Source organism: Synchiropus splendidus, chromosome 17 (assembly GCF_027744825.2).
Source record: "Synchiropus splendidus isolate RoL2022-P1 chromosome 17, RoL_Sspl_1.0, whole genome shotgun sequence".
NCBI classification, from domain to species: domain Eukaryota; kingdom Metazoa; phylum Chordata; class Actinopteri; order Syngnathiformes; family Callionymidae; genus Synchiropus; species Synchiropus splendidus.
Genome location: NC_071350.1, coordinates 20,623,517 through 20,640,983, shown reverse-complemented (window position 1 = coordinate 20,640,983; position 17,467 = coordinate 20,623,517). Strand labels below are relative to the sequence as shown.

Here is a 17,467-nt window from a genome sequence, read left to right as displayed (position 1 = left end):
CCTCAATCATTTATCGGGGGAGCGTCTTGGTGTCACGTGGCCTGCTCTCTGCGCTGGCTGTTCAATGAGGCGAGACAGTGATCTTGTTGAAAAGGTCGAGCTGCCATTTGAAGTCAAGTTCCGTCACCGACTTCCAGCGAGACGTTCAGCTTCTGCCCGCACTCACAGCCCCTTGCTCTGTCAAATGCATGCACCCAGGGAAGCTCAGACATGGAAAACAAAGTTACTGAAGGAAATAGGTCACACTCTGAAAGGATTGACCTCAAAGTAACGTCATTGATGGCTGAATTCACACCCAACTACTGTCCAAATGTTTGCACATCACCAAGAGCAAGGAGAACCTGAGCCTGCAGGAACATGGTGTGCAGCTTGAACCCCAGGTCAGCGGAGCTCAAATGTGACCTCAGAGGTGGCAGACTTTCTGATTGTGTCCACACACTGAGAGATCAGCACGAGCACCGGGGAGGCTGGTGAGATAGTGGAGACGAGGGGAGAAGTGGGGCTGGGTGGAGCGAAGAGGCCAGGAGGGTGTGAGTTGGGAAGGATGAAGCCATCAGCAGAAGCAGTGGGCTGGAAGAGACAACCTCTTGCTCTGTATTTACTCAGTCTGTTTCCAGGGCACGTCCCGTGAGGTGTTGGCTTTGAATATTTCATGATCCTCTTCGTTTGTCTCGACCTTTATTTGCAAAGATCCACAACTGCAGGCGACAGTAAATCCTCTCCAGAGCAGAGAGTATTGATTGAAATGTGCATGAGAGCAGAGGCAAGAGAGGTGGATGAAGTAGCACGAGAGGCCAGGGCTTTATCTTTTCATGAACCTCCTTCCTGTGGCATCTATTATTGAGAGAGACGGTTCACAGGGGCCAAGCCCTTTCGCAGCCCCAACGATTTTGCTGCACTGTAAAGACGACGCTGCGAGCGCTTCAGACCTGTCATTGAGAAATGTGCGGAAAAACAGCTGTGCTGGTGTAAATCCTGTTTTCAACATTCTTAGCCTCCTCTGTCATTAGAAGATCCTCCGTCGCCTTTTTTTTCCCGGAAGGTGGTGACACATAGAGCTGGCGGGATTAAACTGCAGTGCGTTTCAGCTCGCGCCGGTATCATCCCGGATTAGGCTGGAAAAGGGCTGGTGCTGAGTGGCGATAAGAGCGAGGCAGAGCGATAGGCGCCACCTGCCGATACCCAGCTGCAGCAGGACAGCTCTGAGAGAAGGAGCGTGCTTGGAGCATCCTCAGGGAGCGTCTGAAGCCATTTCCGCCATCACCACTGCAGTTAGCGTTGGGACTTCTGCTTGGATGATGCAGTAACATTTCACAGCACACGCGTGTTCTCTCGTTGTCTTGGTTTAAACTCATGCCTGTTCACTATCGCAGGTTCCTCAAGCATGATGTTTTCTTCGTGCTTTATAATCCCTGCTAACTGCATCACTTAATCACTTCAACTGTAATGTCAGGAGGCAAATAACATGAACCCCAACCATTCTCCTTGAAGACTTTATGCTCCGGATCAGGGGCTCTGAGCCCGTCCGATCTGGGCCACCTTCCCCAGAACAAATGGACCCGGGGCCATTCAACAGAAGTGACTCATGACTCTTGACTTCATTTGTGATCAACAACCATATTGAATCTACTGACACGTAAACAAAGCAAAACCTTGTGAAGTGACATGAAACCGTGTGACCAGCGCACAGATATTTATTTGTCATGGAGAAGTCCCACCAGCAGCAGAAGCAGGTGCAGGTGCACACAGATGTGCAGCTGCCAAGTCAGTTCACTGACTCACTGCTGCCACCATACGTGGCTCATGGGTTCAGACTCAGCCTCTCACGGCCCACAGGGCTGGAACAAGAAACCTTCTAGCTGTCCTCTAGGGGGCGCTGGCGGCCCAAGCATGGGCCCCGGCACGATGGTTCGGAACCCCTGGTCTCAATCGTCACCGCGTCACAGGTCTTCATACTTGATTCTGAACCATGACCTGTCCTGGTAAAGGTCTTACCACCATCTTATGGCTCAGCATTGAGACGTTTGAAGAGCAGGTAGCTAAACCCAGGCTCTGCTGGCTTTTACACAGGCAGAATCCAAATACAAACTGGGGGCTGGACATGTTTAGGTGGAAAACAAGAGTACCCTCAGATGGTGGGTATCAATGAATCGGTGGATTTTTGTCTGTTGTGGAAAAGGTACACAGTTGTCTGGCTTTCAAGGTTCGTAAGGCGCAACATAAAACCTGAAAGGCACGAATGCATTCCTCTAAAATGTGTCGGACCTTCTCTTCCAGCTGATATCGATGACCTGAACATCTGTTATGTGCTGCGGAATGAAGAAAATGCCACCTCGGATGTGTTCCACTTCTCTGTGGAAGACAAAGGTAGGACTGCTCTACTTTCAATGTTTTCTCTTGCGTTGCACCGGGGAAAAATGAATCAGTGTTTGTCGGCTGGCGTTCAGTCCGCCTCATTTATGTGCATGAAATCAAGACTTTAATCCTGTAAATGTCCCTCATTTGCCTGAAATCAGCGGCGACGGATGAAGCAGTCAGTCACTGAGTTGCAGAGCAGCAGTGGCTGCGTCTCTCCCCGCCCACAAGTCTGGACTGAAATCTGAAAAGGTTTCAATTAGGAACTGATTTCCTCATGACTAAACATTCCCCCTCACTCCGTCGCCCCCTTCCGTCCCCTGGTGATGGAGAGAGAAGCAGAAAATGAGTGTTCCCACTGGCCTTCACTCTTTCATGGCAAAACGCTTGGGCAGAATGTTGCTGAAAGGTACAAAGGTTATGGCTGATGCCAAGCACTTCATAAGAGGCAAACATTCAAACCATCGCCGGCACGTATAGAAGGAAGCGGCGACACGCTCTGTGACGGTAGCATACGGAAGTCACACACGTCCATGCACGCTCAGCAGGCCTCCGAGGCACAGCCGCAGGCGGAGAGTGGCTCAGGCCTCCGGCTCAGTCAGCCGTTTGATATGTGCGGTGGGTAATGAGAGCCCCAGGCCTGAGGGCCAGGCCCAGCTCACAGGCAGAGCCGGGTCATTTCTGGCTCATCTGCAGGGACGGTGTCAGGAAGCACTTGCTGGAATGTTTCACTTCCCAGCTCTGGAGGATGCACACGCCACACAGGCTCCTCATCTGCACGCACATGATCCACAGAGTTGGTCTGTTGGTGCTCAAGCGCTATGACTCTCTGTCACTCAGCTGTATGTTGGGTAGCGCCCCTGTGTTCCTCCTTTGTCGTGTGCCATCTGCAGGTGATCTCCGTGTGTCCAAACTAGGGACGGGCCATAACTGATGGTGCACCATATCCCACTACACACAGTCTCCACCGTGACACTTCTGCATCTCACCATAAACTGGATAAACCCGCGGCTCACTGGCTGCATCGGAGGTGCACACCTGAACATGAGGAGACGCTGACGGCGGTGTGGTCAGTTGTGGAGAGTGTGGTGGACTATGCTTCACCATGGTAGTTTGAACCTCTGGTCATGACACTGGTCGACTCTGACTCTCTGGATCCCTGTTTCTTTGATGAGATGGAGTGGTCCTCACAGGTTCTCTGAGGTGCTCCTCTGCCTTGGTAATGTTTCTTCAGCAGCATCTAGGAACTGTGTCCAGACTGCTCCATAGTTCAAGTGTTCAGAGACATGAGACACAGCAGACAGACAGACAGACAGACAGAGGGCTCCATTGAAGCCCTCAATAAAGCTGGCAGAGCAGACACCAGCGGCTTCTACCAGAGACCTGAAACATTGAGTTGCTCATCTCTGCACTGCAGAGTTCACTCTTCTATTGAGACGTCAACAAACCATGGTGTTGGAGACAAACTCCACTCCTGAGTTCCATCATCAAACAGAGAGACTGCAGTGTCCGACACATGGAGGAGAAGGAACATGGCTTTATCCTCATCATTGTCGCTGACATGACAACATTTATCCTGAAAACTTTAGTTGTCCATATCATCCATCCCTAGAACAAATCAAAGCCAAGGGGCCGAATCTGAACCACTTATATTGTTTTCTGTGTGTGGTTGGCTGAAAAATGAAAGGCTCCAAGAAGATGTCAATAAATCCATTCAGCATTTTTGGTCTTTTGTCTTGTGAGAGCCTTTTCTTAATACTTATTTCTTTCTTCTTTTTTTAATACTCGATTTTTTGTTTTGCCATTTTGTTTTCAAATTGTGTGTTTTCAAAAGAGCTATTCACAAGGATTGCAATCATTTTCATCATTTTAGGATCAGTACAGCAGAAGGAAGGTGTCTACAGTGTTAGCAAAGAGACTTGTGTGTCGTCTCACTGTCATGATTCACTCCAGAGCTTTTTAATACTTGCACGTGGAGGTTCACCCTGAATAGCCCTGACTTGACTGAGTGTCATCATTGGACAGTGCATGGAGCTGGTCTTGGTCACACTGGTGCTTTCACTCTCACACACTCAGGCTGACACACATGCCTGAAGCAAGCCATGATTTCCTTCGTCCCCGAGCTGTTCTTCCCCTCAGCGGTGCCGTGGGTTGTATGCGTCTGCCTTTGCAGACGTCAGTGAAAAACCTCACACTTATTAAGTGGATCCCCAAAACTTCAAACGGGAGAGGACTGTGTGTCCCAGCTTGTTACGTGCTTGGTGAGCAAGGTGGTGTCAGGCCGAGTCGCGGGGGGCCAAGAGCCACGCTCCAGCGCTGTTGTTGAGCTGAGCATGACAGGATTTTCAGGTGTCTGCGCACACATCCATCCTTTTGTGACTATGTGGAGGCCTCCCCTGCCACCTGGTCTTGACAACATCATAGTTGCATATGTTTGATGTGAAAAAGTTCATGTGTCCTAGTATTGAAAACGTGTTCAAACTAGACTTACGTTCTGCTGACAGAGCATCCAGTCAAACAAACGTCGGCATGAATCGGTCCACATTCCACGATCATTCCATGTCACCGCACTGCCATCGTGATTTGAACATCGATGGTCCCCCGCACCATTCCCTGTCATGCGCTTTATTGTGTTGAGCAAAATCAAGTGACCTCTGGTGGTTAAATCAAACATTGGGGCCAACTCCAGGAGCAGGTTCAGCCCGAGTGTGTTCCTCAGCAGAAGCTCTGTCAAGGTGGAGCATGCTGGAGCTCCAGGGGCTCAGGCCCTTCACTCTTCATCTGCTTCACCCCGGAGGAAGGAGCCTGTGAAAGCAGTCACAGACCAACAGGATCACTCTTGTGACATGCTTTTTGGTTTCCTCCGATCAACGCAGGTGGGAACACATTGAAAGGACAGCAGTTCCGACTGGACTGGGCCTGGATCTCTCTGGAGAGAGAATACTACGTGGTGGATGAGGAAGACAAGTTCTTGGAGGTGGTGCTGGTGCGAAGAGGCTATCTGGGAGAGACGGCGTTCGTCGGTGAGTTTGGCTTTCTGTCATTCGCTTAACAAGCAGATAAATACCAAGAGTTAAGAGACGTGTCGGGATATGGTAGGTCAGGCCTGGACAACCCGCCGCTCCCCACTTTCATGCGGCTCTTCACCAAATGAGCCGCTGAACTGGCTGCAGTTTTGTCACAGTATTGTTCAAAGACTTTGACTGCTGTTTAACTGTGAAACATAAACAACAAACCTGGCTGCAGGTTCAATGGCGACGTGAGTGGTGCTCCTCAGACTTGGAGCCTCATCAGATCCACCATCAACACCACTGACATGACTCAGTTCCACGTCTGACTCTGTCCTTCCCTCGACTTTCACCTGCGACTCACTGTTGATGGAGGTGAAGTCCGTGAAGATGAGAGGCTCCAGTCTGCAGCGTGGCTCACACACACACACAGACAGAGCGGGGCCACGTTATTGGTGGCAGGAGCCACGTCCCCACATAGAGGAGTCAAGTCACCACATCTACGCCGCTTGATATTTGCAGGAGGATCAGGGTCAAATGGAGGAGTTTGAAACGTGAGCCAGCAAGCTGGTGACACACAGGGATGAGCTTGAACCACTCTACGCTCGTCAGGTGAGCAGCTGCTCAGGTGAAGCCTCACAGCCCGACGTGTTTGTGGCTCTGCTCAGCAGACCAGCGGAACAGTGGGGCTCTCAGCCTGGAACTGTATACGGAGCATGCTTATTCCTGCTCCAAAAGAAAGCATCAGGCCATTGAAGGTTCAGGCCTTGTTTTCCTGTTATCTATCAATGTTCGTTCAGCTGAGACCAAACACAAACATCCGTCTTCTGGCGCATGAGACACATCTCTTGGAGAGTACCGTCACACAGCTGCACCGGTGTGCCCCGTCATTAACACGGTTTGCACTCAGCAAGTCGAGGTCATGGCTGTAGGTGCTGGGGAAACGCTGGAATGTCACTCAACAGCTGTGATTTCATTGGTCTGAAGCTTGTTTGCCCATTTTTCTCCAAAGATTACATCAAATATATTTTTCTTTTTTTGAAATTCTTCAGTAAATTTGACTTGCGCCTGGTGCTGCTGTTGCTTTAGAGTGCGACCAGATAAACCATGGTGATTGAATACAAATGAAAGCAACATTATGAATCCGGTTCTATTGTTTGCTTGGACTCTGGAAAATGGGCCTCGAGATCCAAAGGGTTAAGAAGCCCTGCACTAAACGATAGGTTGTGTCCACATAACAAACAAAGACAAAGGAATGTGATGAGTGAGGCGAGCATTGTTCAGACTTGACCCTCTGCAGCTGCCCACTGCCGTCCTGTCAACCTTTCGTTCACGTCTTGAGCTAAAAATCTTCATCAATATGGCGCTCTCATGGAGGCTTATACCTGGGACATGAGTTCCGTCTCCAGCCGCAGCTGCCTCATGCGGGGGGACTGGATGATGAGGGCGCCGACCTCCAGCGAAAACAGCTCCGCTGACATGACAGAAACAATATAAAGGGCGTCGGGCATAGTTTTCTGTGTAAGAAATGTTTTTGAATTGCGGAAAAGCTGTTCAGCTGGGGACAGTAGAGCCGCCGAAGGCTACTGACATGTCAAGAGAATGATGAGAAAATAAATCCTCTTTCATTATTGACCATTCCTTCCTGTACAAAAACACAACAGCGTGATCCGTGACCCAGATGCTGTTCCTTTACAAGAGCATGGTCTGGGTAAATCACCTTCAACACCCAGGTTCAGACAAGGGTCCTGTGGCCATTTGATCCTGCAGTCTCAAACATCTTTGCGTACATGTCACATTTGGCAAATATGAAAAAGGAAAAAGAAATCTATACTAAACGCTTGAGAAACGAGTCATTCAATGGAGCAAACTCAGCGGTGCTGGTTCTGGCATGCGGCTGCAGACCTTGTGAACCCTCAGCACCTGAAGGCAACGTGGCTTCTTTGCTTGTGGAGGTTGGACTCCAAATGTTTGTAGCCCATCGTCATCATCTCATCTTGGGGTCTGGTGGCGCAGCTTGGTCATTTAGGGCAGGATTTGGACGTGTGCCTGCTCCTTCTGAGAGAGAGACCCTTTTGTGACAGAGCATGAAAGGCGCCGTGCTGACTCTGAGCGCTGAGCGCTGTGGGCGTGTAAGCACCTGCTTATCTGAGACCACTCGCAGCATTTTCATTCACCAGGGCTAGATTTGGTAAAAAAAAAAAAAAAACATATATATTTATATATACTGCATATATATTGAGACGTTTTGAAAGCAGGATCCGAAAAACACCCTGAGCTCTTCCTCCGCTCTCTGTGATGAGATGAAGTGGGTTTTATGAGCGAGACCGTAATAATGATAATAAGAAGGAAAGGATCAAAGTCAGGCACATTCAGCAGCGGCAGCTGAGATGCGGGACAAGACTGCAGGGACAGCAAACACAGGCTGTTGCTCACAACAGACCCAAGTCTTGCTCTGCCGTCTTTAGTGTCCAGGAGCTGTTCCCAAGGAAGCGTCTCTCATTCATTTGGGTCCATATTTACATTAGTTTGCATTTCAATTGGTGGGACTTTCACACATGGGAGTTTGCCTTCAGGTCGTTTGTTGGGCCACATTTCATCCCATCAAGGGTCAAACTTGTTTACCTGAGTACGGAGGAGTTTCCGCATGAAGTAAGATGAAGAAACCTTTGAGTTGCATCTTCATTGTACCCTCTGGTGTCTTGTGTGTTGGGAGCAGATTTCTCAGCTGCTCAAGCAAAGGTGGAATAAATAAGAACCAGGTCACGTCAGACCAACTGGACGTCTCATGCAGGCGTCACATGCATGGCTATAAATTCAAGGAACCTGGAGCGTAATGTGATGCAGCAGGTTCACATATCTCTCAGACAGGATGGAGGTTGAACTTTAGGTTCTGCTTTGTAAAACTGTGTAGTAGCAAGAATCCATGGAGCGAGCTCCGTCGCTGACAGGCGTGAGATGGGATCAGAGTTCAACACACACGCAGGAGCACAGACGCAGGAAGACGCGGATGGGGCCACAATCCTTCCCTGAGTTCAATCCCTCACCTTCCGTGACGGAGCAGTGTATCAGCCCGAGCTTCCACCATGGATTATTAACCCAATCTCACATGCACTGGTGAAGCTGCCGTATGGATGCTGAGCTGAGTCCGAGCTGAGAGTAGCAAGTGTTATGAGCTCCTCAACCTCCAAAGCTTGTTGAATGTGGAGGAGTGGGGTGGGCCGGCCCTCCGCAGCTAGAGTGCTGGTGGGACGAGGGTTTACGTTGACTGTGACTGTGTCTTCACTGAACTGTCAAACTGTCTTCTGCTGAACTGTTTTTTTTCCTTCCTTTGTGTTTCAGCTGTTTTTGACCAGGTAGCTTTTCAGAATCCCTTGTTCACACAACAGTGAGGACTGCCACTGAGGCAACACGCTCACCCTCTCACATTCATGTGTCAGTCGGTGTGCTCCTCCCTAAACTGCAGAATGTGGCTGTTTAAATGCTGCTCTTCAGCTATTCATTTCACACATTCCTGAGGCTCAGTGGACCTGCTTTCTCTGAGGAGCCTCACACAGTGAACGCTGTTCAAATCTATCCTTGCTCTGTGATTTCGTCCCTATTTTCACTTGTGCTTTTTGCTTCTCTCTTCCCATCCATCACCATCTGTATGATCCAGGGATCGGAACCCAGGATGGCACCGCAAAGAAGGACGAGGATTTCAAGGGTAAATCCCAAAAGCAGGTCCAGTTCAACCCCGGCCAAACCACAGCAACGTGGAAGGTTGGAATCTTGACCGACGGGAAGTATGAGCGAGTGGAGAGCTTCCAGATCTTGCTGTCAGAACCCGTCATGGGGGTGCTGGAGTTCCCCAACACAGCCACGGTGGAGATCATGGACCCCGGTGATGGTGAGTTCTGGCCTTGGGAGAGCCTCCAGTCTCCTTAAGTTGACTGATGGAGCCAAGTGTCCTTTTCCTCGTGGCAGCAGAACGTGCTGGATGGCCTCTGGACAACACACTTTTTGTCCTTTTTTGTTCCGTCCAGTGTGACCTATTAGTCTCCATCCTGCCCTGGTGCGTGCCATGGTTGCCCTTCTGCTCCTCTTTGCCTGAAAACGTGCCCGTTAATGAGCATTTCAACTGGCTCTTCTCGACAGCCTTCACTTCTCCACCCTCAAAAGTACTTTGAAATAGTTGTCTTTTCAGCTGCTCTTCCCAGTGGATTAATTACGGGGCCGGGCTGCGTTTGTTTTCTGTTTTCTCCGAGGCTTGTCTAGTGTGACAGAGGCAGAGGGCGAGTGGAGCTGGAGTTGGCTCACGCCGGTGGTGCTCCTCTAGTGCTGAACTGCTTTTACTGGTGATTACCTCCCCGGAGAGAGCCACGCTCGGCTTCAGAGAAACCTCACGCTGCTTCAGACCTCAGTCAAAGTTGGCTCCCCACTCTGGTGTTCAGATGATCCAGGCCCTTCATGAAGCTTTAGTGCTTCTGCTGGAGTCATCTGAAAGTGGAACAGGCAATGAAGTAGACACTCAGCAAATTTGCTTTCTGTTTCATTGCATGTCTTGCGTCACGTATTGAGACGGGACAGACGGACACATGGACGCATGATGCACAGACAGACTGACAGCTGGGGGGTGATGGATGGAGGGAGGGGGGGACGAATGGACCGCTATAATGATGACAGGTGGAGTGATGGGCGGACAGACAAATCTGATGGATGTGCTGTGGTTGCTTCATCTCCCCGGTGTTCCCCTTCACATCCGTGCTCTGCACCAGTGGAGGTGGCTGAGTGTATATTTCAGGCTGCTGTGAGCGACGCCGCAGGAGGTGTGCCGTGATCTGTGTCAGCCATGATGCTTCCTCCTCCTCTTTGATGCTGTTCACACATCTGAGATCCCAAACCCAAAATCATGTGACTCACATTGTGGCAACTGCAGCTTGAAAATGTGCTAAATACAATTCATTAGTCTTTTATTGGGATTACTGTTATTGCATGTGAGTTGGTCCCTCTAAAACGTGTGTTTTAACTGGGGGTGGGATTCGATTCCAAAAAAATGATCTAGTTCATTCGAGAATTTGTGATGAATTACTCTCAATTAATCGCAGTATAAGAACATTTGCCACCATAAGCCACGTTTTTCACTGTGAATGAATGTGGTATGTTACTGGACCAAATGATGGAGCCATACGTCCATTTAAACAACAGAATATTGTTTCTTCTGCATCAGTCTGACGACAGCACAATAAACCTCCATGGTGTCTCTAGTCAAGTCTTTATCTGACCTGATTTAGACTAGAGCTCTTTTCATGTCTTGGAAATGTTTGTCCATCCAGAGTGGTGGAAACCCTGGACATTGTGGAGTGAGAAACCTCCCTGAACCAAAGCCAACAGCTGCTTTGGTTCAGGGAGGATCCCTCCATGTTTGTTGTTGTTGTTCTCATCCCAGCTGCATCAGTGGCATCAGTGGAGCAGGAACTCCTGCGCTGACAAAGGTGCCCTGCTGTCTGCAGAGCACACACTGTTCAGTTCAATTCAATTATTTTTTGTTGTAATGAATTAATCGTAATCATGTTAACATTAATTAATCGTAATGAACTGGTCCCACCACTAGTTTTAACGCTTGCTGACCCTCTCCTTAAGTGACGCCAGCAACGTCACCAGGACCAAGGCGATTGTTTTCCATGCCTCACACACAAAAAGAGACGGCGTGCTGTGAAACCCACCGAGTGCTAGTTGGATTGGACAGACTTGAGAAGTCAAGGTGCACGTGTGCGAGGCGCGGAGAACCAGAGCAACTGCAGTATGTGTGTTTGGAATAGGTATGAAGGGAGAGCAAAAGCTAATCCAGTGACTGTGGCTCGCCCCCCAGGGGTGGACAGTGTGCTGTAGCACCGGGGAACCGAGGAGGGACGGACGCCACTGGAAGGCTGCTGTTGTAAGATGAGAGTCATACTTGACCTCCTTCTCAGTGGTCTATGTTGCCAAGCTCTCATCTGATCTCAGGATGATGTCTGTGCCGTCTGTTCTGCCTGCTTCTCGTGCAGAATGGTCACAGTCTCCAGCCGAGATTCACCGACAAGTAAAGGGAACAGAGTCAGGCCGATCTGAGGCGAGCAGCGCTCCAAACTTTTATTGGTCCCTGCGCGTCCAATACGGAGAATGCCAGTGATGTTTATTGTTTCATGAATATCTGTACACATGCCTTTGATTTTCCATCCCTCTCCTCAGCTGCTAGCTCCTAACTGAGATGAGCAATGATGAGGCTGACCTCGAGGAGTCAAACTCTCCTCTCACTCCCTGCCACACTCCACTTTTTTGTTTGGCCTCCCGCAAGTCCTCAGCTTCGGTAGATGAACAGAGCCAGAGAAGACTGGCGTCTGTCCTGACCGTGACCCTTTTCTCTGCATCCCCCCGACTCCTTCTTTTCTCCTCTCCCAAACAGAGTCCACAGTGTTCTTTCCAGAGCAGAGCCGGTCTGTGGAGGAAGATGTCGGGGAGCTTTTTATCCCGCTCCACCGCAGCGGAGACGTCAGCCAGGAGCTCATGGTGGTCTGCTTCACTCAGCAGGGTATGGGCTCTCTTTTAACCTTCACCCGCCCCCACTGAAACATTGGGCTCACGTCGCTGTCTTTCACCACTCCATGATGCTGCGCACCGCCGTGTTCCACCCTCCACCAGGGGGTCATGGTGGTTCTTTTTCACTCGTACTTTTTCGTAATGGTTGTGAACGGCATGTCCCTCGGGGAGAGACGCCGCAGCAATACTATCTGTGAGGTAAAGATCAGCGAGCTGCGATTGAACCTTGTGTCTATTTCAGTGACAGCCATATCCTCACTCGACCACTGGGCCTCAGGGGGGTTGTGTTTTCAATTGTCCGAGGAGGACGCAGTCATTGATTCGTGCAGCTCTTCACTGTGACAAATGCTCCACCACGCTCTGAGGACTGAATTGAAATCCTTCCGTGGTGGTCCACTTTAATTCCATCTGGCCTTTGTGTGTTTTGCTGAAAACTGCAGATAGTTATTCCACATCCATCACTGATTTCTGCCTGTTGAAAAATGAAGCAGATGCTGAGTGCGCAGCCCTCAGAGGCCCTCTCCTGGTTCTTCAGGGGAATACTGTGGCGTTTGGGACTGACTTCAGTTTGAGCAGGGATTTATTTGAATCAGCTCGCGGTGTTAACATGTAAATCACAGGACACCATCCCATCGTGTTTCATGTCCTGGATGAACCCAACCTTCATTCTCTTGTCTTTTCTCTCAGGCTCGGCCGCCGGCACCGTCCCCACCTCCGTGCTCTCTTACTCTGACTACATCTCCCGGCCAGAAGAGTACAGAAGTGTGGTGCGCTTTGACAAGGGCGAAAGAGAGAAGACCTGTCGTGTGGTGGTCATCGACGACTCTCTGTACGAGGCAGAGGAGAGCTTCAGTGTCATCCTGTCGATGCCTGTCGGGGGCCGACTGGGTCTGCACTACAACACCACCAAAGTCACCATCCTGGAGGACCTGGATGATGGTGAGACCGTCAAATCTAACGTCTGGTGTGGGAGCCCAGGAGTGTCCAAAATGTGAGAGGAAACCTGCAGTGATATATGTTGTAAACAAGGGGAAGTGGCATTGAACATAGGAACGGAACTGCAGCCACGTTTGCTGCCAGATAGGATGAAAACACTATTAGACTGAGTCAATAATCTGGGAGTGGTTTTTGAGGAGATCAAATAGAGAAACAAAAGCATTGCTCAATGTTGAGTCTGGGACTTGTCTTCATCCCAGTGAGCACAGATCTCACCTGGTGAAACAAGTGCGCTGCGTGGACAGACGTGTCACACGGCTCCTGCGTCTGTGCCTGGAGGTCCATCCATCAACAAGGTATTAGTCTTGTTGACGCACTCAGCCCAAGTGGGATCAGCTGAGCGGCCACACGCGTGTCACACACGCTCGCCATAATCGGAGCGATTCCCCGGACGACTTTCATCACAGATGAAAATCATGACATGTAGAGTGTAGAGGGAAGCGTTGGTATTGACTGCTCTCTGATGATGCTGCATGGATTTACACAGTGCCTGTCTGCATGTCATAACCATGACATCCATAAAACCTGCTCTGTGATCTGAAGCGATGACGCCTCAGGCAGCAGCAGTGATGGTTCCAGCACACATGGCTGTCTAGCCGAGCGGTGCAGGCTGCAGTATCCTGGCTTCACTCGGGAGAAAATTTTAAAAAAAAGAAAAATGAACACGGCTTTAAATGTCTGAATAAATCCGCGTTGACAGAATGAGACAATGCAAAGTCATCTTGAATGGCAGGACACATCAACTTGTGTGAGGGGAACATTTCTACTCGATATGTTGAGGAAGAGCGCCACATGACAGGGCTGAGTTCAGCAGCAGCACCGCCCTCCCCACCTTCAGTATCCGTCCTCAGCGGGACCCGTCCTTACGTTGCTCTGCTTGGTTGGGAGTCTCACTGACCTGACCTCTGTGTCTCCAGTGGTCTTGTGAGTAAGGAAAACATGGCAGTCCATTAGTGAACATGTGTCCCAGAGGACGAGTGCAGTCATGTCCCTGTGAGTTGCTGTAACCTCAGCTCAACTTTCTGCATCCTTCAATCAAACTCAACTTCAGTTATATTTCACCCCCTGCCACAGTTGTATCTGTGCAATGCTGACTGCCGGTGTCACAAGCTGAAGAGAGGAACGCAGCACAAGCGCAGAGCTCCTTTGCGGCGCTTTCCTTCCCCCGGGTCAAAGTCAGGTGGACTCCTTGGGTTCCTCCCCCTCCCTTACCTGGGCTGGACCTCGAGGTGGAGTGATGTCGTGCTTCATGAGCTGGTGGGTTTCTCCACGTGGCTGCGCTGGCGTTTGCTCCAGTAGACAAAAGTGCTCACACTCTGATGCCAGTGGCTCGAGTGGACTGTTCTGATTCAAGCGGAGCGGGGCGCACATGCCTTGCTGGGACACTCACAAGGAGACAAGAGGAGTCGTAATAAAATCATCCAAACAGAAGTCCAAACAGGAAGCGTCACCCAACCTGGAGGTCAACGAACGAGAATCTAAAAATAGAAATACAAACATGATGGTCAGAAGTAACGTCAAAACATACTCACCATGGGGAGAACACAGAATCAGAAGAAACGGCGGAGCGGGCGGCGATCACAACACGCATGAAGAAACACTGACTGGGGCATCAGGGGAAACCAAAGGAGCGAGCGGGCCAAAGAATGAATGAAGGCGGAAGCCAATTTCACTAGATGCAAGTGGAGTGGAACCAGGGCGCTGAGAAGAGCTCTGCCGATGGTTTGTGGATGAGCTCCAGCCATGTGCCATTATACCAACAGGAAGCTCCAACACACGTGACACGCATTAAAAGCAAAGCAAATCATGACACATGGTTGGGGTTGTGCTCTGTAACCTGACACAACTGTGGGTTACAAAGTCTCTTCTAAGAATCGTTCTAGAAGATACCACAGTGCAGCGTACCGTGCCTTCCACACATGTCAGCAGGCACTGCTCAAGAGTTCTCGTTCATGCCAGTAGGAGTGGATGGCAGTCCCTCAGAGGACTGTGGGGAGCGCCCACTGAACAACACTTATAGGTACCAGATCCAAACTAGTACTGGCTCACTCCCGCTGGGTGATCACCGCTGTTTGGTTTGACACCTCCTTCTCACTCACCACTCGTCACTTTGGAGGCGTGTGCGTGTGAGGTAGAAGGAATGTGGGTCGGATGACTTTAAAAACGTTCCACCACTCTGTCGTTAAGGCCTCCACCTTGACTGTAATTACGATAAAACAAAACCACTTGGTTCAGTTCCCTCTCGCTGCTGGAGTGAGGAGTCTGTAGGAGGGAACCTGGCCATGTTTGGCACTGCTGCCTCTCTGGGTCGGAAGCCAGCTCCGGACCCTTCAGGGTGGAGGTGCTGCGGTTTCCTCCCGCAGCCCACTGCTCACCAGGTGAGAGCCCTGGAAGCTGCGGCTGCCCCGGACAGGACTAAGCGCTGACTTATCCACTGACGATGGGTGGATGTTGAGCGCTTATGTCACTTACTGACACTCTGTTGCTGTGCATTTGTGCCGTCAGCGCTCCATCAGACACTTCCTTCCAATATGATCTGGAGAGGTTTGTGTGGCTCCATCATGGCGCAGGGCAGGGGTCGGCAACACACAAGTTCAAATAGATGGCGTCACGTCCCTCAGCCACTTAACGCTGCACTATACAAAGAGCATCATCAGGTGTTCGTAACACTGTTTTGATGAACTGTCCTTTCATTTGTCCTGACAGCAGCAGCAGCGGGCGGTGTGAGGGAGGAGGCTGTCACATACACATGCTCACGCCTGCCTCAGTTCAAACAGAGCTGTGAGCTGCGGAAGGGGCCGCGGTCTTGTTTTTCCCTTTCCTTCCTTCTGAAGGTACTTAGCCGTGTCTGTCAGAATAAAGTTGATATGAGGGGCCACAGGGGGTCAAAGGTCGTGCTTCCCCGCAGTTGAACTTCAGACTAATGGGCCGTGGCTGTTTGACCTCTGACTCTCTCACGGTTGGGTTGAACAAACCCGTGGTGTCTGACTGTGGGTGGTGGCTGACAGCTCTAATGCCGCAACGGGAGCATGCATAAGCAGGAAAGACAAGAGGAGAATGAGTTTGTCGGATATCCATGGCAGTGTGAATTCATGCTGACACGGGCCTCCAAGTGAAAGGCTCATGAGGGCTGCCTTTTCCAAAAGTGCTGGTCACACGAATGAATGCCAATCGGCTTCTTATCTTCCCTCCTACAGCTCCGGTCTTCTACTTTGGCGAAGAGGCGTACCATGTGGACGAGAGCGACGGCTACGTGGAGGTGAAGGTGTGGAGGACGGGGACGGATCTCTCCAAGACCAGCACTGTCACGGTTCGCTCACGCAAGGCCGAGCCTGTGTCCGCAGAAGGTCGGTGGAAACCAGGTTTGCCTGCTCACCTCAACACCTACAAACACATGTGTTTCTCTTCTTCCAGCCGGCGTCGATTATGTTGGCATCAGTCGCAACCTGGACTTTGCTCCAGGCGTGAGCATGCAGAGCTTCAGGGTCAGCATCCTGGATGACCTGGGGCAGCCGGAGCTGGAGGGGACCGAGAGCTTTGACCTGGTGCTGCGCATGCCGGCCAACGGGGTCTTGGGAGAACCTGTGAAGTCAACAGTGTTCATCAACGACAGCGTTTCAGACTGTAAGTGCTGAGTCCACGTAAAACCACGTGACAGTGTACAGTAGATTACATGTGGGTTTTTCAATTTGCTGTTCCGGAGTAGGAACCTGGATGGCTTCTGTCAGGTTGTGTTCATGGCTCAGGCCAAGTCAGGCCACATTTCTGTCTCCTTCTTTGGAGAGTTGAGGAACATGTGTAGACAGCAGGAAGTCACTGGCACCAGCAGATATCAGCAGAAGGGAGAGAAAGTGTGAGGGATTCCTTAAGCAGCTCCTTCAGGAACCAGCAGATGTATTTCGGTGTGTGTGCTCCCATGCCAGTGGTCTGCCATGGCTGGCCAACATGACACAGCTCCGAGTGACCCTGATATGGAGTGGATTCCTGGAGCAGGATTGACCATAATAACAATCATGTGGAGACCCTCCTTGGCCCAGGGAGGCCGAGGGGAGCAACGCAAACACAGCAGACCTGAAGGTTAAAGATTATTGATGTGCCAACTCAACCCAGAACTCATCGCCGCCTCTTCTTTCCCTTCCTGAGTGTCCACAGCTGGTCCTGCATCAAGGAGGGAGTCAGGGAAGATCCTCACACAGTGGTGGCAGACGCTGCTCTGAGCAGCACTGTCTTTCCTCCCTCACTTCATGAAGCTCACACTTTCATCCATTTGAACAGAGTTTATCGGTGCCAGCTGCTACAGTGAAGACCGATCTACAGATTCGGACCAACATCAAAGGTCACGACCTTTGGAAAGGCTGCTTGATTGACTAGGACAAGTGGTATTCTGTGGCAGCTCTTATGTGAAACTGAGAAATGTTTTAGTCCCGGTGACTTTCAGTACCGCCTCAAAGGCGTGTGGGGTCGTGAATAGCAACTGACATCCACTGAGATTCAGTGCTCCCCTCAAGCTAGCCAGCCCCACCTCCTCCTCGCGCCATCCACATCCATGT

General features: G+C 50.6%; 1 protein-coding gene across 4 annotated transcripts in view; it reads left to right on the top strand.

The window, feature by feature from the left end:
- The window catches only part of LOC128748307 (FRAS1-related extracellular matrix protein 2-like), a 34,301-nt gene that overhangs the window by 5,950 nt on the left and 10,884 nt on the right, over positions 1 to 17,467 (top strand). For 3 of the 4 annotated variants that reach the window (XM_053846949.1, XM_053846948.1, XM_053846950.1), the window contains exons 2-8: positions 2,278 to 2,367; positions 5,232 to 5,378; positions 9,022 to 9,252; positions 11,788 to 11,913; positions 12,609 to 12,860; positions 16,115 to 16,264; positions 16,332 to 16,541. In XM_053846949.1, coding sequence (XP_053702924.1) covers positions 2,278 to 2,367; positions 5,232 to 5,378; positions 9,022 to 9,252; positions 11,788 to 11,913; positions 12,609 to 12,860; positions 16,115 to 16,264; positions 16,332 to 16,541 — 1,206 coding nt within the window. Of the gene's footprint in view, positions 1 to 2,277; positions 2,368 to 5,231; positions 5,379 to 9,021; positions 9,253 to 11,787; positions 11,914 to 12,608; positions 12,861 to 16,114; positions 16,265 to 16,331; positions 16,542 to 16,623; positions 17,456 to 17,467 lie in introns of those variants that run through there. The other variant, XM_053846951.1, reaches the window with a different exon arrangement.